Here is a 19,300-nt window from a genome sequence, read left to right as displayed (position 1 = left end):
TGAGGTAGTCATTCAAAAATCTGGTTAAACACTATTATTGCACACACAGTGAGTCCATGCAACTTATGTGACTCAAGCAAATGATTACTCCTGAACTTATTTAGGCTTGCCATAACGAAGGGGTTGAATACTTATTGACTCAAGACATTTCAGCTTTTCATTTTTAATGAAGGGTGTGTAGGCCAGTGACAAAAAAACTCAATTGAATAGATTTTAAATTCAGGCTGTAACCACAATGTGGAAAACGTAATTGAATTGTGGATACTTTCTGAAGGCATTATGTACAAAATATGTTCATTGTTGTGGTGGAAAAATATGGATCTAATTTTTCACAACATTGTCACATGGGCTTATATTAACCACAGCAGGGTTTGGTGGTCTCGGGTGATGTGACGTTCATTGCGACAGCATTTCAGATAGAAATGACATGTATTAAAAAGTGATGTTTTTCCATTCTCCTTTCCTGTGTTTGAAGAGGGTTTTAAGCTATGCACAAAGCCCCAGTGTCCTACACATACATTAACAATGTCTAATCTTGTCTTTTGTAATATTATTTTAACAAAATAAAATGATTTTATATTATTTTAACAAACGCACATGTATACTAAATAAAACAATTGACTGTAATCTTATCTATTTGAGAACCTACAGAAATGTTATATATATATATATATATATATATATATATATATATATATATATATATATATAAATAACATGTACCAGTCAGAAGTTTGGACACACCTACTCGTTCAAGGGTTTTCTTTATTTTTAACACCACACGGGCTATTTGACCAAGGAGAGTGATGTTGTGCTGCATCAGATGACCTGGCCTCCACAATCACCTGCCCTCAACCCAATTGAGATGGTTTGGGATGAGTTGGACCGCAGAGTGAAGGAAAACCAGCCAACAAGTGCTCAGCATATGTGGGAACTTTGTGTAAGAGCCGTTTGAAAAGACCATTGAAATTTTGTCTTGTTTTGGTGGGATTAAGTTTTGGCCTGCCTGGTTACATAACCATAAATGGTAGGTGATGGCGCTGAGGGAGAGGACGATGGTTCCAGGACCCACATCCCCCAGGGCACAGGCGTTGGGACAGGCATAGAGACTTTCCACCCAGATCTGCAAGGGGATGTCTCCACCAAAGTGTTGGGCCTACAGTGGAGCACTACTGTCACAGGGTAGGTGTACTCTAGGACTAGGGAAAGCTGATGTCAGGGGGTAGGTGTACTCTAGGACTAGGGAAAGCTGATGTCAGGGGGTAAGTGTACTCTAGGACTAGGGAAATCTGATGTCAGGGGGTAAGTGTACTCTAGGACTAGGGAAAGCTGATGTCATGGGGTAGGTGTACTCTAGGACTAGGGAAAGCTGATGTCATGGGGTAAGTGTACTCTAGGACTAGGGAAAGCTGATTTTAGTGTTGAGCACAGACAACAATAATGACACTTCTGAATTACGCTTCTGCTTACCACAATATGAAACAGATAGTGTGCAAGCTGTTGTTGTCATGGATTTTTGCCCTCATGTCTTCCATAGTTTATGTAGTGACTGATATATGTGTTATTTCTGTAAAACCTGTCCAGTAAATAAAAAATAATTGAATTAATCTTTGGTGTCCTCTGTAAAGACTTAGGCCTATATCGATGCTTTACAGTATGTAATATTGACCAACACAAAATACTGCATATATATTTTTTAACTATGACGATTTTTACGAAAAAGTAAATAACTGACTGTCAAACAGGCAACCATATCTGTGCAGTCTGTCCCTGCTCAGAGAATGGTTGACTCGCTGAAGGAGAGGACGATCGTTGCATTCAGTGGCACATTCTCAGATGGCACAGGCTTTAAGTGTCACAGGAATCCATCTGAATCTCCGATGGCTGCCAGGTTTGTCACCCCTGAGCCATCCTTCATGATGCATCTACAGTTACTTAAAACAGCCCATCCTTCTTCTCTTCAAGGCCGAGTGCAAGGCGAAGTGTTGGTCATGGAGGGAGACGATGAAATGACACCAAAGCAGATGGATAAAGTAAAGAACCATCTGAAACCTTATCTAGACGATGTTGAAGTGGACCTCTAGCTAGTTGTCTGTTGAGGAAGGTTCATTAAGGCAGCCATTTGTAATGTAGCATCGTAGTGCCACTGACAAACTCATTAGAGCCCATCTACTGACACATTCCAGGCAGTCCACAAGGTGTGATCTTTTCCCAGAGGCACATAAACAATCAATGACACCATACACAAACCCATACATACACACAATTTAGTTCAGACTACTCCTGTATTATATCTATTCCCATACATTAAACTATACATTGAATATTTCCCCTCTATAATGAGAAGTTGCAGCTTTATGCTAGGGTGTGGGGGTATTAAAAACACAGATGGGACTGGATAGATTAAAACTACTCAGCAAACTTAAAATACATTGTGACAATAATGGTGCAGAAGACAGACTTCTTTGTTCAGCTTTATAGTGGTAGAGGTTCATAAGGTAGTATGCTTGCCCTCATGCCCTGAAACATAAGGCAGTGTGCTTGCCCTCATGCCCTGAAACATAAGGTAGTGTGCTTGCCCTCATGCCCTGAAACATGAGGCAGTGTGCTTGCCCTCATGCCCTGAAACATAAGGCAGTGTTCTTGCCCTCATGCCCTGAAACATAAGACAGTGTGCTTGCCCTCATGCCCTGAAACATAAGGCAGTGTGCTTGCCCTCATGCCCTGAAACATAAGGCAGTGTGCTTGCCCTCATGCCCTGAAACATAAGGCAGTGTGCTTGCCCTCATGCCCTGAAACATAAGGCAGTGTGCTTGCCCTCATGCCCTGAAACATAAGGCAGTGTGCTTGCCCTCCTGCCCTGAAACATAAGGCAGTGTGCTTGCCCTCATGCCCTGAAACATAAGGCAGTGTGCTTGCCCTCATGCCCTGAAACATAAGGCAGTGTGCTTGCCCTCATGCCCTGAAACATAAGGCAGTGTGCTTGCCCTCATGCCCTGAAACATAAGGCAGTGTGCTTGCCCTCATGCCCTGAAACATAAGGCAGTGTGCTTGCCCTCATGCACTGAAACATAAGGAAGTGTGCTTGCCCTCATGCCCTGAAACATAAGGCAGTGTGCTTGCCCTCATGCCCTGAAACATAAGGCAGTGTGCATGCCCTCATGCCCTGAAACATGAGGCAGTGTGCTTGCCCTCATGCCCTGAAACATAAGGCAGTGTGCTTGCCCTCATGCCCTGAAACATAAGGCAGTGTGCTTGCCCTCATGCCCTGAAACATAAGGCAGTGTGCTTGCCCTCATGCCCTGAAACATAAGGCAGTGTGCTTGCCCTCATGCCCTGAAACATGAGGCAGTGTGCTTGCCCTCATGCCCTGAAACATAAGGCAGTGTGCTTGCCCTCATGCCCTGAAACATAAGGCAGTGTGCTTGCCCTCATGCCCTGAAACATAAGGCAGTGTGCTTGCCCTCATGCCCTGAAACATAAGGCAGTGTGCTTGCCCTCATGCCCTGAAACATAAGGCAGTGTGCTTGCCCTCATGCCCTGAAACATAAGGCAGTGTGCTTGCCCTCATGCCCTGAAACATAAGGCAGTGTGCTTGTCCTCATGCCCTGAAACATAAGGCAGTGTGCTTGCCCTCATGCCCTGAAACATAAGGCAGTGTGCTTGCCCTCATGCCCTGAAACATAAGGCAGTGTGCTTGCCCTCATTCCCTGAAACATAAGGCAGTGTGCTTGCCCTCATGCCCTGAAACATAAGGCAGTGTGCTTGCCCTCATGCCCTGAAACATAAGGCAGTGTGCTTGCCCTTGTGCCCTGAAACATAAGGCAGTGTGCTTGCCCTCATGCCCTGAAACATAAGGCAGTGTGCTTGCCCTCGTGCCCTGAAACATAAGGCAGTGTGCTTGCCCTCATGCCCTGAAACATAAGGCAGTGTGCTTGCCCTCGTGCCCTGAAACATAAGGCAGTGTGCTTGCCCTCATGCCCTGAAACATAAGGCAGTGTGCTTGCCCTCGTGCCCTGAAACATAAGGCAGTGTGCTTGCCCTCATGCCCTGAAACATAAGGTAGTGTGCTTGCCCTCATGCCCTGAAACATAAGGCAGTGTGCTTGCCCTCATGCCCTGAAACATAAGGCAGTGTGCTTGCCCTCATGCCCTGAAACATAAGGCAGTGTGCTTGCCCTCCTGCCCTGAAACATAAGGCAGTGTGCTTGCCCTCATGCCCTGAAACATAAGGCAGTGTGCTTGCCCTCATGCCCTGAAACATAAGGCAGTGTGCTTGCCCTCATGCCCTGAAACATAAGGCAGTGTGCTTGCCCTCATGCCCTGAAACATAAGGCAGTGTGCTTGCCCTCATGCCCTGAAACATAAGGCAGTGTGCTTGCCCTCATGCACTGAAACATAAGGAAGTGTGCTTGCCCTCATGCCCTGAAACATAAGGCAGTGTGCTTGCCCTCATGCCCTGAAACATAAGGCAGTGTGCTTGCCCTCATGCCCTGAAACATGAGGCAGTGTGCTTGCCCTCATGCCCTGAAACATAAGGCAGTGTGCTTGCCCTCATGCCCTGAAACATAAGGCAGTGTGCTTGCCCTCATGCCCTGAAACATAAGGCAGTGTGCTTGCCCTCATGCCCTGAAACATAAGGCAGTGTGCTTGCCCTCATGCCCTGAAACATAAGGCAGTGTGCTTGCCCTCATGCCCTGAAACATGAGGCAGTGTGCTTGCCCTCATGCCCTGAAACATAAGGCAGTGTGCTTGCCCTCATGCCCTGAAACATAAGGCAGTGTGCTTGCCCTCATGCCCTGAAACATGAGGCAGTGTGCTTGCCCTCATGCCCTGAAACATAAGGCAGTGTGCTTGCCCTCATGCCCTGAAACATAAGGCAGTGTGCTTGCCCTCATGCCCTGAAACATAAGGCAGTGTGCTTGCCCTCATGCCCTGAAACATAAGGCAGTGTGCTTGCCCTCATGCCCTGAAACATAAGGCAGTGTGCTTGCCCTCATGCCCTGAAACATAAGGCAGTGTGCTTGCCCTCATGCCCTGAAACATAAGGCAGTGTGCTTGCCCTCATGCCCTGAAACATGAGGCAGTGTGCTTGCCCTCATGCCCTGAAACATAAGGCAGTGTGCTTGCCCTCATGCCCTGAAACATAAGGCAGTGTGCTTGTCCTCATGCCCTGAAACATAAGGCAGTGTGCTTGCCCTCATGCCCTGAAACATAAGGCAGTGTGCTTGCCCTCATGCCCTGAAACATAAGGCAGTGTGCTTGCCCTCATGCCCTGAAACATAAGGCAGTGTGCTTGCCCTCATGCCCTGAAACATAAGGCAGTGTGCTTGCCCTCATGCCCTGAAACATAAGGCAGTGTGCTTGCCCTCATGCCCTGAAACATAAGGCAGTGTGCTTGCCCTCATGCCCTGAAACATAAGGCAGTGTGCTTGCCCTCATGCCCTGAAACATAAGGCAGTGTGCTTGCCCTCATGCCCTGAAACATAAGTAACTCAGTAAATTCTTTGAAATGATTGCATATTACGTATATATTTTTGTTCAGTGTAGCTAGTAAAAGGAACATTTTTTTTGGTCTTTCACTTTGGGTTTGCAGCTGCCATTTTCTGTTGGGAAAGAGAAATGGACCACCATGGCAGAAGAGGAAGATCCAGACTCATCCACCATGGCAGAAGAGGAAGATCCAGACTCATCCACCATGGCAGAAGAGGAAGATCCAGACTCATCCACCATGGCAGAAGAGGGAGATCCAGGCCTCTCGGCCGCTGAAGAATGTAAAAGGCTGCTATCTGCACAATTGCAGAATGTTCTCACTGATGTGTAGGAAACATTAGCACAGTTGAAGGTTCTAATGGAGAATCAGCTGTAAACCCGCAACAGGTATTTAGCATCACAGCTGTCTGATAAAGTACTTAGGATGGAAACAGGACTTCCAGCCAAGGACATGTTCAACATCGTTGATAAATACTTGGAACATTGCAAGGACTGCACTGTCTACTTTGCCAAGTGAAGGGTCGAGGTGCTGTCTTTTGAGGATCGAGTGTTTATGGCGCTTATGAAGTTGCGTATGAAGTTACACCAACGTGCACCTGGCTCAATTATTCCATTGTAGTGCAATCACTGTCAGAAATGTTACCATCACTTTCATTCATGTGATCCACAAGCTTTTTTTCATTAGCATCATAAAGACTGCTCCAGAAAATGCAGAATGGTCATTGACTGTACTGACATAGAAGTTGCTACTCCATGTCAGATGGCTCTGCAGAAGCAAATCTACTCTGTGTACAGTTCAATGCCCTCTTACTCCTGGGAGTTGCACATAATGCGATGATAACATACTGCAGTGATCTGTATCCAGGATCTGTGTCGGACAAAGCCATTGTCCAGAAGTCGGAGAAGTTTGAGAAGATCTGGAGATGTCTGGAGGCATTATTTTGGCACCCAAAGGCTTCTTGATCTAGAGCTTGATGGATGCTGGAGTCACTGTGAACATTCCTCCATTCTTGATCAATGGAAAGTTAACAGAGTGAGAGACATCTCACAAAAGACATAGCGAGAAATAGGATCCATGCGGAGAGGGCAAATGCTCTACCAAAAGATTTCAATATCCTGAGATTCATCCCACCTTATCTGCATTGTTATAGTAATGTGCTGCTGCAGACTTGCTGTGCACTTGTAAACCTCCAAGACCCACTCATCAGAGAAGTAGCTGTTGATTGGAAAACAAGAACAAACAATGAGGCATGAGGATTAGATGTTGAGGGACCACTTGTCACATTGTCCAAGGTGGGTTTTTGTTATGATAAACAAGGTATTTTCTGTCCAGATAAAGATGTTGATAAGGCATTGAAAAAGACCCACCACTGACCAAATGTCTCTTTGATTTCCCATCCAATAGGAGTGCCGCTCTCAGGCCATCCGATGCATGGACATCCTGTGCCAGTGTGATCTGAGCACAAGCGTCCAGTTGTTGAAAATACAGCAGATCGAGCCTGTGGACGGACACGTCAGTAACTCATCAAATATGACACAATATTGTGTACAACAATGAATTTGTAGATATATCTGCACAGTATGTTTGTCATGTTTGTGTAAGGTTCTCATGACTTAAGATTGGATGTTGAGATGTACTCTCTCTCGCTCTAGTTAAGCAGTCCAGATGATTTTCATACCTATCCAACTCTACTTACCTCTTATTTGGAATTCAATGGAACGAGGAAGAATGCCAGATGCAGGGATAGCAGGTAGCCCATTGCTATGCTTTGATGTTGGCAGTTAAATATATATATATATATATATATATATATATATATTATATATATATTGGTGTCCCTTCCACAGGACGGTTGAGCTAACGTTGGCTGATGCGCGTAGCATGAGGTTGTAAGTAATAAGTACATTTCCCAGGACATAGACATGTCTGATATTGGCAGAAAGCTCAAATTCTTGTTCATCTAACTGCTCTGTCCAATTTACAGTAGCTATTACAGTGAAATAATACCTTGCTATTGTTTGAGGAGAGTGCACAATTTTGAACATGAAAAGTTATTAATAAACAAATGAGGCAATTTTGGGCAGTCTTGACACAATTTTTTAACAGAAATGCAATGGGTCATTGGATCAGTCTAAAATTTTGCACATACACCTCTTCCATCTAGTGGCCAAAATCTAAATTGCACCTGGGCTGGAATAATGCATTATGGCCTTTCTCTTGCATTTCAAAGATGATGGTACAAAAAATTCAAAATAACGGTTGTTTTCTTTCTTTGTATTATCTATTACCAGATCTATTGTATTACATTCCTTACACATTTCCACAAACTTCAAAGTGTTTCCTTTCAAATGGTACCAAGAATATGCATATCCTTGCTTTAGGGCCGGAGCTACAGGCAGTTAGATTTAGGTATGTCATTTTCGGTGAAAATTGAAAAAAAGGGGTGGATCCTTAAGAGGTTCATTTGAAATATTGTCTGTTCAATTTAAATATTGTCAGTTAATCATTCCACTTAATCTGGCTGGCTAGTTAGCTGCTAAACTAACATACTGTGCAGAGACTACCTACATTACTTCATTTGGTTTGCTTTGAGTAAAACTTGAATGTAATACAAACTATTCTAGGAGCCTACTGTTTGTGTATGATCTTTATTCATTGTTCACTTGTTTTACGACAATGCCAGGGACAGGCAGGGATGACTGGGGCCTTCAGCAAGTAAGAGAGGGGTTAAGAAATGATTTGAACATCATGGATATACATTCCCACTGTGCCCATGATAAAGTTAACTATATTACTTTCGTTGGCTGCTTTTATCAAAACTTGTATGAAATGTAACCTATTCTGGGAGCCTAGTGTGTGTGGAATATTTTTGGACCATTGGCTACTGACAAAAGGTGTGACGATAACACTGATCCAGTGCCCCCTCCCCGCAAAACCCAATTTGATTGGAATAAAACATCAAGGTAAGATAAAAACTGATTTGTGTGCAAAAAAATATTTGCAAGATATTTACAGATGTTCACTGTTGCAGTGCCAACTGCACAGAACCTGTCTAGTCCAGCAATATGAGTCTGCCAGAGGTCGTCACGCTGGATGGGGATAGTGATAGAGGCTTTGGTGGTCCACACAGCGACGAATCAAGTGTCCATTCCAGTGATGTGGAGCTGCCTTTGGACCTCAGTGAGGATGCTCTTCAGGGAGGCGGTAAGACCCTCCCTCCTCCTGGATGTAAAAATCCTTAGACTTCACTGCCTTTTCAATGGTAAGGTCCCTTGCACCATAGGGACACTTAGCCTCCACCACTGCTGTGGTGCCCATCCGACACTCCGGTGAGGCACCCAGGATACCAGACCCTGTGACCCAAAGCCCTGACTCCTGCACATCCATTCCTGTGGACATTTTGAATGCCTTGATGCCCTCCTCTTCGTTATCTGTGCCGCACTTTACACACAACACCCCTTCCAACGTCTGTGATCTGAGGACCCTTTTTTGCAGCGACGGAGTAACCACTGCTCCCCAATTGCTGACCGTCAACCTCCCTCACCTCGTGGTGTGCCAGTTTGGGTTGTTGCGCTGTCTAACTGTTGCCTGCCATGTAGCCTCTTGCAGCTCCAACGAAAGTGCCATGCCAGGCAGGAGGCCTGCGTGCCCCAGGTGCCCTTGTTTTTTAACAATGTCCGGTACAGACAGGGATGACAGGGATGGTAGTTGTTCTGGGACAGGTTAAAGGATACATGCAATTCCAATGAACCTTAGCCACTGAAGATCCTCCTCTGTGGGCTCTAGGGACAGAGGCTTGTTGTGTTTGTCCAGGTACAGGTCCTCCACTGATTACACCTCGATGGGCATGGCTGGCTTCTTCCACTCACATTCCACATCTGTACAGCTGACATTGTGAACCGCATAAATAGCCAATGCAGCAGCATGGCTACACTTATGAGCTTCACGGCGGCATTCACATGTGGTAGTGAGAATCCCCTGGTCACCTATAGAGACCTGCCAAGAGGAAGGATGTTAAGTGCCACATGCCTTTCAATGCATGACTTTAAACACCTTCAAATGCCTTTGTTTTAAGAAATGTGCAATGTAAAGTTTGATTTGATTGATGACATTACAGCTGTAAAATATTGAATCAACTGTAATTTTCATGAGGACAAGTGCCATTTTTCCATAAACTTAATTGATAACTTGGGATTTTATCACTTGACATATCAATCATACAGTGGGAAGGATCCTATAAATTAAGACTGTGTGAATGTATGTTTTTATTCACTTTTTTCACCTTTTTTTAACCAGGTAGGCTAGTTATACCATTCAGGATAAATAAATACTGTGCTCTGGTCATGCAACTACAATATATGCTGGTTGTCAAAACAAAGTCAATAATTCTGAATGTCAATAGATTGTTTGATTCATTCTCATCAATTACAACATTCTAGAACTGAGTTATCACTCATCTAAGTCTGGTATACTGGGTCATCTGGTTAATGATTGAGTAAGTGTCTCTTTCCTTGTAGAATGTTGACAGCTGTGTAGAACACATAGTATTGCTAAGATGCTCAAACTTAATAGCTACACTCAACGACACAGGATAAACTTTATCCCATGCTGGCCCTTACCCAGTGGTGGAAAAGTACCCAATTGTAATACTTGAGTAAAAGTATAGATACCTTAATAGAAAGTTACTCAAGTAAAAGTGAAAGTCAGCCAGTAAAATACTACTTGAGTAAAAGTCTAAAAGTATTTGGTTTTAAATATACTTAAGTATCAAAAGTAAATGTAATTGCTCAAATTGCTCAAAAGTAAAACTATAAATCATTTAAAATGTATTATATTAAGTAGGGGCACACTCCAACACTCCAAAATTATTTACAAAAAATGCATTTGTGTTAAGTGAGTCTGCCTGGCCAGAGGCAGTAGGGATGACCAAGTGTTCTCTTGATAAGTGCTTGAATCTGACCATTTTCCTGTCTTGCGAAGCATTCAAAGTGTAACGAGTACTTTTGGGTGTCATGGAAAATGTATGGAGTAAAAAGTACAACATTTTCTTCAGGAATGTAGTGAAGTAAAAGTAAAAGTTGTCAAAATTATAAATAGTAAAGTAAAGTACAGATACCCCCGAAAACAACTGAAGTAGTACTTTAAAGTATTCTTACTTAAGTACTTCTCACCCCCTCACTATAGCTACACTTCTCCACATGACCAGACTTATAATGGTATTTTCACCTTTTAATGCTTTTGAAAAATACCATAAGGTCTGAACTAGACACCAAAGTTGACATACTGTACAAACAATTATCTAGGCTAAGTAAAACTAAATGTTTTTTTGATCTACTGCTCTGCTAACTAGCTAGCTAAAGTATAGTCAGTGGCCAGCTAAGACATAGAAAGGGCACATAAGAAGTTCAACACTTCATTCAAATAATTTCAATACAGCACATGGATTTATCATGGATTGGGCACAGAAGGTCTCTGATCCGCTGGTGAATGTTAGCTGACAGTGTTGGCTAGAGATGACTGGTAGGAGCTTCTTGCAGGAATTTGTAGTCTTGCAGAGGTCTTCTCTGTTGCTAATTAACGGTCAAAAAATGTTTTGTATACTGTGGCAAATATATTAATAAAACTCACCTTGTCCGAGAGAGAATTACACGTTATTAAAAACGTCATGCCAAGGTAACCCTACAGCCCAGCGTTCAACACCACAGTACACACAAAGCTCATCACTAAGCTAAGGACCCTGGAACTAAACACCTCCCTCTACAACTGGATCCTGGACTTCCTGACGGGTCGCCCTCAGTTGGTAAGGGTAGGCAACAACACATCTGCCACACTGATCATTAACACTGGGGCCCCTCAGGGGTGTGTACTTAGTCCCCTCCTGTACTCCCAGTTCAACCACGGCTGCGTGGCCAAGTACGACTCCAACACCATCATTACGTTTGCTGACGACACAACAGTAGGCCTGATCACCGACAGTGATGGGACAGCCTATAGGGAGGAGGTTTCTTAATGTGAGCAAGACAAAGGAGCTAACTGTGGACTACAAGAAAAGGAAGGCCGAACAGGCCCCAATTAACATTGACGGGGCTGTAGTGGAGCACAGTGGAGTTCCTTTGTGTCCACATCACCAACAAACTATCATGGTCCAAACACACCAAGTCGCGAAGAGGGCATGACAACACCTTTTCCTTCTCAGAAGACTGAAAAGATTTGACATGGGTCTCCAGATCCTCAAAAGGTTCTGACTGGTTGCATCACGGCCTGCTATGCCAATTGCTCGACATCCAACCGTAAGGCCATCCAGGACCTATATACTAGGCAGTCAGAGGAAAGCCCAAAAAATTGTCAAAGACTTCAGTCACCCAGACTGTTCTCTCTGCTACCGCACGGCAAGCGGTTCCGGAGTGCCAAGTCCAGGTCCAAAAGGTTCCTTAACAGCTTCTACCCCCAAGCCATAAGACTGCTGAACAATTTATAAAATGGCCACCAGGACTATTTACATTAACACCCGACTCCCCAGCACATGGACTCGGTACAGGAACCACCTGTATACAGCCTTGTTATTGTTATTTTGTTGTGTTACTTTTTCTTTTCTTTTTTACTTTAGTTTATTTGGTAAATATTTTCTTGACTTTATTCCTTGAACTGCATTGTAAGTAAGCATTTCACGGTTGTATTCGGTGCGTGTGACAAATAACATTTGATTTGACCAAATACATACTTAATTTTAAGTGTTTGGAAAATTCACAATGTGAAAAAGGAATGGTAGAAAGATGATTGGAACCATTTCCGGGTTTGAACACTAGGTTTTATGGGTATTATGACATGTCCAATGTGGGGAATTATAATAATGGTGCTTTCAAGACAACTGGGAACTATGAAAATAAAACAAGGTAAATTCCTGACATCAGTGATCTTCAGGTCTAGCTCTAGAAATATGCCAGAGTTTCAGACTTCAGACAAGCATTTCACCAGTTGTAGCTAGTTTTTTTCCGAGTTCCCAATTGTCTTGAACGCACTCAAGTCGGAAGTTGCAGATTTCCAAGTTCCCAGTTGTTTTGAACACGGCCTACATCACTACAATAGGAAGTAAACACCCTCACTGCATTGCACACACCTTTTAGGCATCTGCAGGTGTGATACACCCTGAAAATCTTGTCCAACCCGTTTACTGTGGTACTACTCTCGGCTGGAGAAAGAGTTAAGAGAATATAGACCATTGTCATGAAATGTGCTTCTTTTTGTATACATGGCTAAACCAAATGCTATTCAATCGCATATGAAAATAATGACTTAATTTTCACTGAATTCAGATATTGTTGGTACAGCCAGGCATCCAAAGATACAGGACAACGTCAGGAAACCAGGTTAAGGTAAGAACTTTTGTGACATAGTGGTTGTCAGCTTTCATGAATGTTACACTCAGACATTGCTTACAGTTGTAACGAATATAAATTTGTCCATATTCTCCCCAAAAATATGAATTTCTTAGCCATGGGATAATTACAATTTCTTCTAATTAAAAACACCTGTCTAACTTGAAATTGAGCTACTCAGTATACAGTGTACAAAACATTAGGAACACCTGCTCTTTCCATGACAGACTGACCAGGTGAAAGCTATGATCCCTTGTTGATGTCATCGGTTAAATCCACTTCAATCAATGTAGATAAAAGGGAGGAGACCGGTTAAAGGAGGTTTAAGCCTTGAGACATGGATTGTGTATGTGTGCCATTGAGGGTGAATGGGCAAGACAAAATAATGAAGTGCCACTGAACGGGATATGCTAATAGGTGCCAGGCACATCGGTTTGAGTGTGTCAAGAACTACAATGCTGCAGTTATTTTCACGCTCATCAGTTTCCTGTGTATCAAGAATGGTCCACCACCCAAAGGACATCCAGCCAACTTGACACAACTGTGGGAAGCATTGGCGTCAACATGGGCCAGCTTCCCTGTGGAACGATTTCGACACATTGTAGAGTCCATGCCTTGACGAGTTGAGGCTGTTTTGAAGGAAAAAGGGGGTGCAACTCAATATTAAGAAGGTGTTCTTCAAGTTTTGTGCATTCAGTGTGTGTGTGTGTCAGATGGAGAAGAGGAACGTTCAGCGTTGCTCTGGGACAACAAGGCGGAGGCGGTGGTGGGGTCTGAGGAGGCGCTGGAGAATGTTAGGCCTGTTTGAAATCAACCAGGAACATGAGTTCTACAGCTTCACCTGTCTTATGAAAGAGGGGCTGCATGCTGCCCTACAGACCACCATCGACACACCAGGACCTGTCCGTAAAACTATAGACAATAATATACACACTATTTCAACTGTCGCACAGAATACATTTTTATACCATAGGAACTTACTACATTGACACAACTCTGAGAAAAGTAATGTACATACAGCACTTGCATTGTACAGATGTACTGAACAAAAAATGTAAATGCCACAACTTCAAATATTTTTACTGAGTTACAGTTCAGTCAATTGAAATAAATGCATTAGGCCCTAATCTATGGATTTCACATGGGAGGGCATAGGCCCACCTACTAGGGAGCCAGGCCCAGCCAATCGGAATGAGTTTTCCCCCACAAAAGGGCTTTATTACAGACAGATAATGACCATGCTGTTTAATCAGCTTCTTGATAATCCATCCATCTGACAGGTGTGGCATATTTTAGCAAAGGAGAAATGCTCACTAATAGGGATGTACACTAATTTGTGTGCACAATTTGAGATAAGCTTTTTGTACGTGTGGAACATTTTTGGGATCCTTTATTTCAGCTCATGAAACACGGGACCAACACTTTACATTTTGCGTTTTTTATATTTTTGTTCAGCAGATTTCGAAGTACAATGCAAGTACATTTTCAAAGAGTTTCTTTAATAATCCCACAGCACCCCCCCCCCCCCCCCCCCAACTTAATAAGATTACCTTTTTTGAACTAACACTCGTATTTGTCCTTTCCCCACTACTAGCACTGTCTTTGGTAGCTACTTTGAGGTAACAGTTACTTACTATGACTGAGATATGTGGTTGTCCCATCGACAGTGCATTCGGGAAGTATTCAGGTCCCTTGACTTTTTCCACATTTTGTTACATTACAGCCTTATTCTAAAATGTATTAAGTTATTTTACATACAATACCCCACAATGACAAAGCTAAAACAAGTTTTTAGAAATGTTTGTCAATTTAAAAAACAAATACCTTATTTACATACGTATTGAGAACCTTCGCTATGAGACTCGAAATTGAGCTCCGGTGCCTCCTGTTTCCATCGATCATCACTTGATTGGAGTCCACCTGTGGTAAATTCCAATTGATTTGGAAAGGCACAAACCTGTCTATATAAGGTCCCACAGTTGACAGTACATGTCAGAGCAAAAACCAAGCCATGAGTTCAAAAGGAGTTGTCTGAGAGCTCTGAGACAGAATTGTGTCGAGGCACAGATCTGGGGAAGGGTATCAAAATATTTCTGCAGCATTGAGGGTACCCAAGAACACAGTGGCCTCCATCATTCTTAAATGGAAGAAGTTTGGAACCACCAAGACTCTTCCTAGAGCTGGCCGCCCGGCCAAACTGATCAATCGGGGGAGAAGGGTCTTGGTCAGGGAGGTGACCAAGAACCCGATGTTCACTCTGACAGTGCTCCAGAGTTACTCTGTGGAGATGGGCGAACCTTCCAGAAGGACAACCATCTCTTCAGCACGCCACCAATCAGGCCTTTATGGTAGAGTGGCCAGAAGGAAGACACTCCTCAGTAAAATATGCATGTAATGCTGCTCTGAGTTTTCCAAAAGGCACCTAAAGGACTCTCTGACCATGAGAAACCAGATTCTCTGGTATGATGAATCCAAGATTGAACTCTTTGACCTGAATGCCAAGCGTCACGTATGGAGGAAACCTGACACTGCTGATCACCTGGCCAATACCATCCCTATGGTGAAGCATGGTGGTGGCAGCATCATGGTGTGGGGATGTTTTTCAGTGGCAGGGATTGGGAGACTAGTCAGGATCGAGGGAAAGATGAACGGAGCAAAGTACAGAGAGATTCTTGATGACAACTTGCTCCAGAGCGCGCAGGACCTCAGACTGGGGTGAAGGTTCACCTTCCAACAAGACAACGACCCTAAGCACACCGCCAAGACAATGCCGGAGTGGCTTCTCTGAATGTCCTTCAGTGGCCCACATAGAGCCTGGCCTTGAACCCGATCGAACATCTCTGGCGAGACCTGGAAATACCTGTGCAGCGATGCTCCCCATACAACCTGACAGCTTAAGAGGATCTGCAGAGAAGAATGGGAGAAATCACATTTATTTATATAGCCCTTCTTACATCAGCTGATATCTCAGAGTGCTGTACAGAAACCCAACCTAAACCCCAAACAGCAAGCAATGCAGGTGTAGAAGCACGGTGGCTAGGAAAAACTCAGCCTGGTTCCTCTCTAGGTCTCTACCTATGAGGGGTGGCCAGTCCTCTTCTGGCTGTGCCGGGTGGAGATTATAACAGAACATGGCCAAGATGTTCATAAATGACCAGCATGGTCAAATAATAATCACAGTAGTTGTCGAGTGTGCAGCAAGTCAGCACCTCAGGAGTAAATGTCAGTTGGCTTTTCATAGCCGATCATTAAGAGTATCTCTACCGCTCCTGTTGTCTCTAGAGCGTTGAAGGCAGGATATAACCCACCCACTTTGCCAAAGCACAGCTCCCACACCACTGGAGGGATATCTTCAACCACCAACTTACCATCCTGAGACAAGGCCGAGTATAGCCCAGAAAGATCTCTGCCACGGCACAACCCAAGTGGGGGAGAAACTCCCCAAAGACGGGTGTGCCAAGTTTGTAGCGTCACTCCCCAGAAGACTTGAGGCTGTAATCGCTGCCCAAGGTGCTTCAACAAAGTATTGAGTAAAGTGTCTGAATACTTATGTAACTGTGATATTGCATGCATTTTTGATTTAATAAAACAACATTTGCAATAATTTCTTAACCCATTTTTGCTTTGTCATTATGGAGCATTGTGTGTAGATTGAGGGGGTGGGGGGCACAATTTAATCCATAACTGGAAAAAGTGAAGGTGTCTAAACACTTTCCGAATGCACTGTAGCTACAGTATCATAAATGAACGCATTAACTGTAAGTCCCTCTAGATAAGAGCATCTGCTAAATACCCATAGTTTTTATTTTGTTGCATATGACAAACCTTTCATTGTGGGTTGATTTATTGTTTCACTCAGGATGAACTTTCTGCTGAACATTACAAATCGGAGCAGACTCAAGTCCACAAGGTGCTATTTAAACAATATTCACATGAATAACACTATGAATCACTATTCGCATGGAAAACCAATCCTGACAATTTACTGTCTATTTTAGTAAATGTTTTGTGGGACATATTTTTTGGTCCATGGTCCTCTGTTGCCTGTCCCTGTAGGACTACGAGATGCAGACATTTGCAGGACTGGTGTTTTCCAGCTTGCGGTACTCCCTGGACATAAATGAGGAGGAGTACAAGAGATCCCTCTCTTCAGACTGCTGCTATCTACAGTTCACGAGCAACTCCAAGAGCAAAGCTGACTTCTTCCTCACGTGAGGCCTACTGAAGGACAACATGCAAATCATAGATTAAATGTGTTTTATTTTATCTCAACTCTTTAGTTGCACATGCAGAAAAGGCCTTTTTTAAATGTATTTTTTTAAACCTCCTTAAGGAATGACAAGAGGTTCTTCCTAAAGACACAGAATAAGCAGGAGGTGAAGTTTCTTCTTTCCAACCTGATGGCATATATGGATCACTTGGAGAAATACCCCCACTCGTTGTTGGTCAGGTTCCTGGGTGAGATGGAAAATATCACATAAGAAATATTGGGTACAATGTCACCTGTTGCATATCATTTTGTCAGCTGTGCATGCTCTTTTCTTATTCCAGGTCTCCATAGTATCCAGGTACCAAATGAAACAAAGGTGATTATAATGAAGTACACATTCAAACACAGCTATAAAAAAAAAAAAAAACTATTTAACTCTTTTCTTAATCTTTCTCAGAAGTATTTCATTGTGATGCAGAGTGTGTTTTACCCGGACGAGAGGATTGATACAAGGTGAAAATCTTTTGTGATGTAGTCATGTAGTTAAAAAAATCTCTTTCTGGATTGTGTGTTGACAATTTTGTCTTTGTCTCTTAGATATGACATTAAGGGCTGTGAGGTGGGTAGGTGGACTGACCCTGCATCTACTGGAAGCCCAGTTAAGATTCTGAAGGATAACAACTTTGAAGGAAAGCACATCATTCTGGGTAAGAGCCTGGTATGCCCTATATCTGCCAGCACCTGACGGAATGGAGAAAGTCATATTTTATTGTTGTTTCCTTGTGTCTTATGACTTAAACAGAAAGGGAAATTTAAGTGTCATTCACAAAGGTAAAAACCCATGCATTCCCCTAAGAAGTAAACGTTTATCATTTGTTGACAGATCAGAAGAGCTCCTGGCTTGTGGATCAGGTTGAAATAGACACAGCTTTCCTCCGTAGCCTCAATGTGCTTGACTACAGCATTCTGCTGGCCCATCAACCCTTGCACAAAGATGAGCTGGACGGGAAGCACTCCTTTAGTAACCTTATTGTGCGCACTGAAAAGTAGGTGTTCAGTGGCACACAATCTACTGTATGGAAAAAAATGTTAGAGTAGTCTTTATTGGACACTCCAGACATGCAGTTGTTGCTCAGCTAATGTAAGGTAACACAGTGAGAAGACCATTTTTGGTAATGAGGGCTTTTACTCTTATCCTAATGTAAGCTGATTGTTATCTCTCTTCTTAATCAGTTGTTACATGCTCTTTTCTCTGCAGGTCCATGGCCCAAGACAGTCCCACAGAGGAAGATCATCCCACTATTCCATTGTTGGGGGGAGACTCTTTTCGACTGGCATCAGATACAATAGACAGTGGGCCAGACCATGTCCAGGACACAGGGGAGCACTCTGGCCATTCAATCCACTGCCAGGAGATAAACCTGCCCTCTGTAAACAGTACAGATGCAGAACTCCATGAGTTCCATGCTCATCACCGTAGGCTGCTGCCTAATTTCAAGAACTCTGTGCATGTCATAGATGGGCCAGAGCTGCGCTACTTTGTGGGTATTGTAGACATTTTTACTGTGTACGGTTTGAAGAAAAGGCTGGAGAACCTGTGGAAGAGTCTGCGCTTCCCTGGCAGAGCCTTCTCCACTGTCAGCCCAGCTACCTACTCCCAGAGGTTCTGCCGGTGGGTAAAGGACCACACCAAGTAAAACGGGGACACTGTCTCTAGAAATGCATCTAGCCATCTATCTAGATAATCTGGGCATTTTTTCCCCCGTTTTTGTAGGTAACAGTATGAACAATAGGTGGCACCACAGCTTCTGTTGTAGTGGTGGTAGCCTATTTCAAAATACAGATACAACACACACAATTTAATTAAGCAATAAGGCATGAGGGGTTGTGGTGTATATGACCAATATACCGCGGCTATGGGCTGTTTTTAGTCACGACTCAACGCGGAGTGCCTGGATACAGCTCTTATATTGGCCATATACCACAAGCCCCCAGGGTGCCTTATTGCTATTTGAAACTGGTTACCAACGTAATTAGAGCAGTAAAAAGACAACTGTTGTCATACCCATTGTATGTCAGCCAATCATTATACAGGGCTCAAACCATCCAGTTTATACTTGTTATTAAATTTGTTCATATTATTATGGTATTCTGTGTGTTTATCTAAATCAATTACCAACAGGAATTTCACTGAAGATATATTTTACCCAAACAATTATGT

The 19,300-nt window shown here is 43.4% G+C and overlaps 1 protein-coding gene across 11 annotated transcripts; it reads left to right on the top strand.

The window, feature by feature from the left end:
- The first annotated feature begins 12,607 nt into the window (after nt 1–12,607).
- On the top strand, nt 12,608–19,220 carry LOC110525497 (phosphatidylinositol 4-phosphate 5-kinase-like protein 1). Of its 11 annotated transcripts, none has more exons than XM_021605640.2 (11): nt 12,608–12,693; nt 12,807–12,866; nt 13,583–13,771; nt 16,729–16,779; nt 16,926–17,080; nt 17,203–17,327; nt 17,421–17,455; nt 17,540–17,592; nt 17,677–17,786; nt 17,963–18,125; nt 18,338–19,220. In XM_021605640.2, exons 3-11 carry the CDS (start codon nt 13,583–13,585, stop codon nt 18,774–18,776), a joined length of 1,320 nt encoding a protein of 439 aa, XP_021461315.1. In that variant the 5' UTR covers nt 12,608–12,693; nt 12,807–12,866; the 3' UTR covers nt 18,777–19,220. The 11 variants fall into 11 exon arrangements, with proteins under 11 accessions (XP_021461315.1, XP_021461313.1, XP_036835510.1 ...); XM_021605638.2 differs by having other exon boundaries at nt 17,537–17,592; XM_036979615.1 differs by having other exon boundaries at nt 17,421–17,592.
- The last annotated feature ends 80 nt before the right edge of the window (nt 19,221–19,300 follow it).

This window comes from Oncorhynchus mykiss, chromosome 6 (assembly GCF_013265735.2).
Source record: "Oncorhynchus mykiss isolate Arlee chromosome 6, USDA_OmykA_1.1, whole genome shotgun sequence".
NCBI classification, from domain to species: domain Eukaryota; kingdom Metazoa; phylum Chordata; class Actinopteri; order Salmoniformes; family Salmonidae; genus Oncorhynchus; species Oncorhynchus mykiss.
This window is presented reverse-complemented; position numbering and strand designations above follow the sequence as displayed.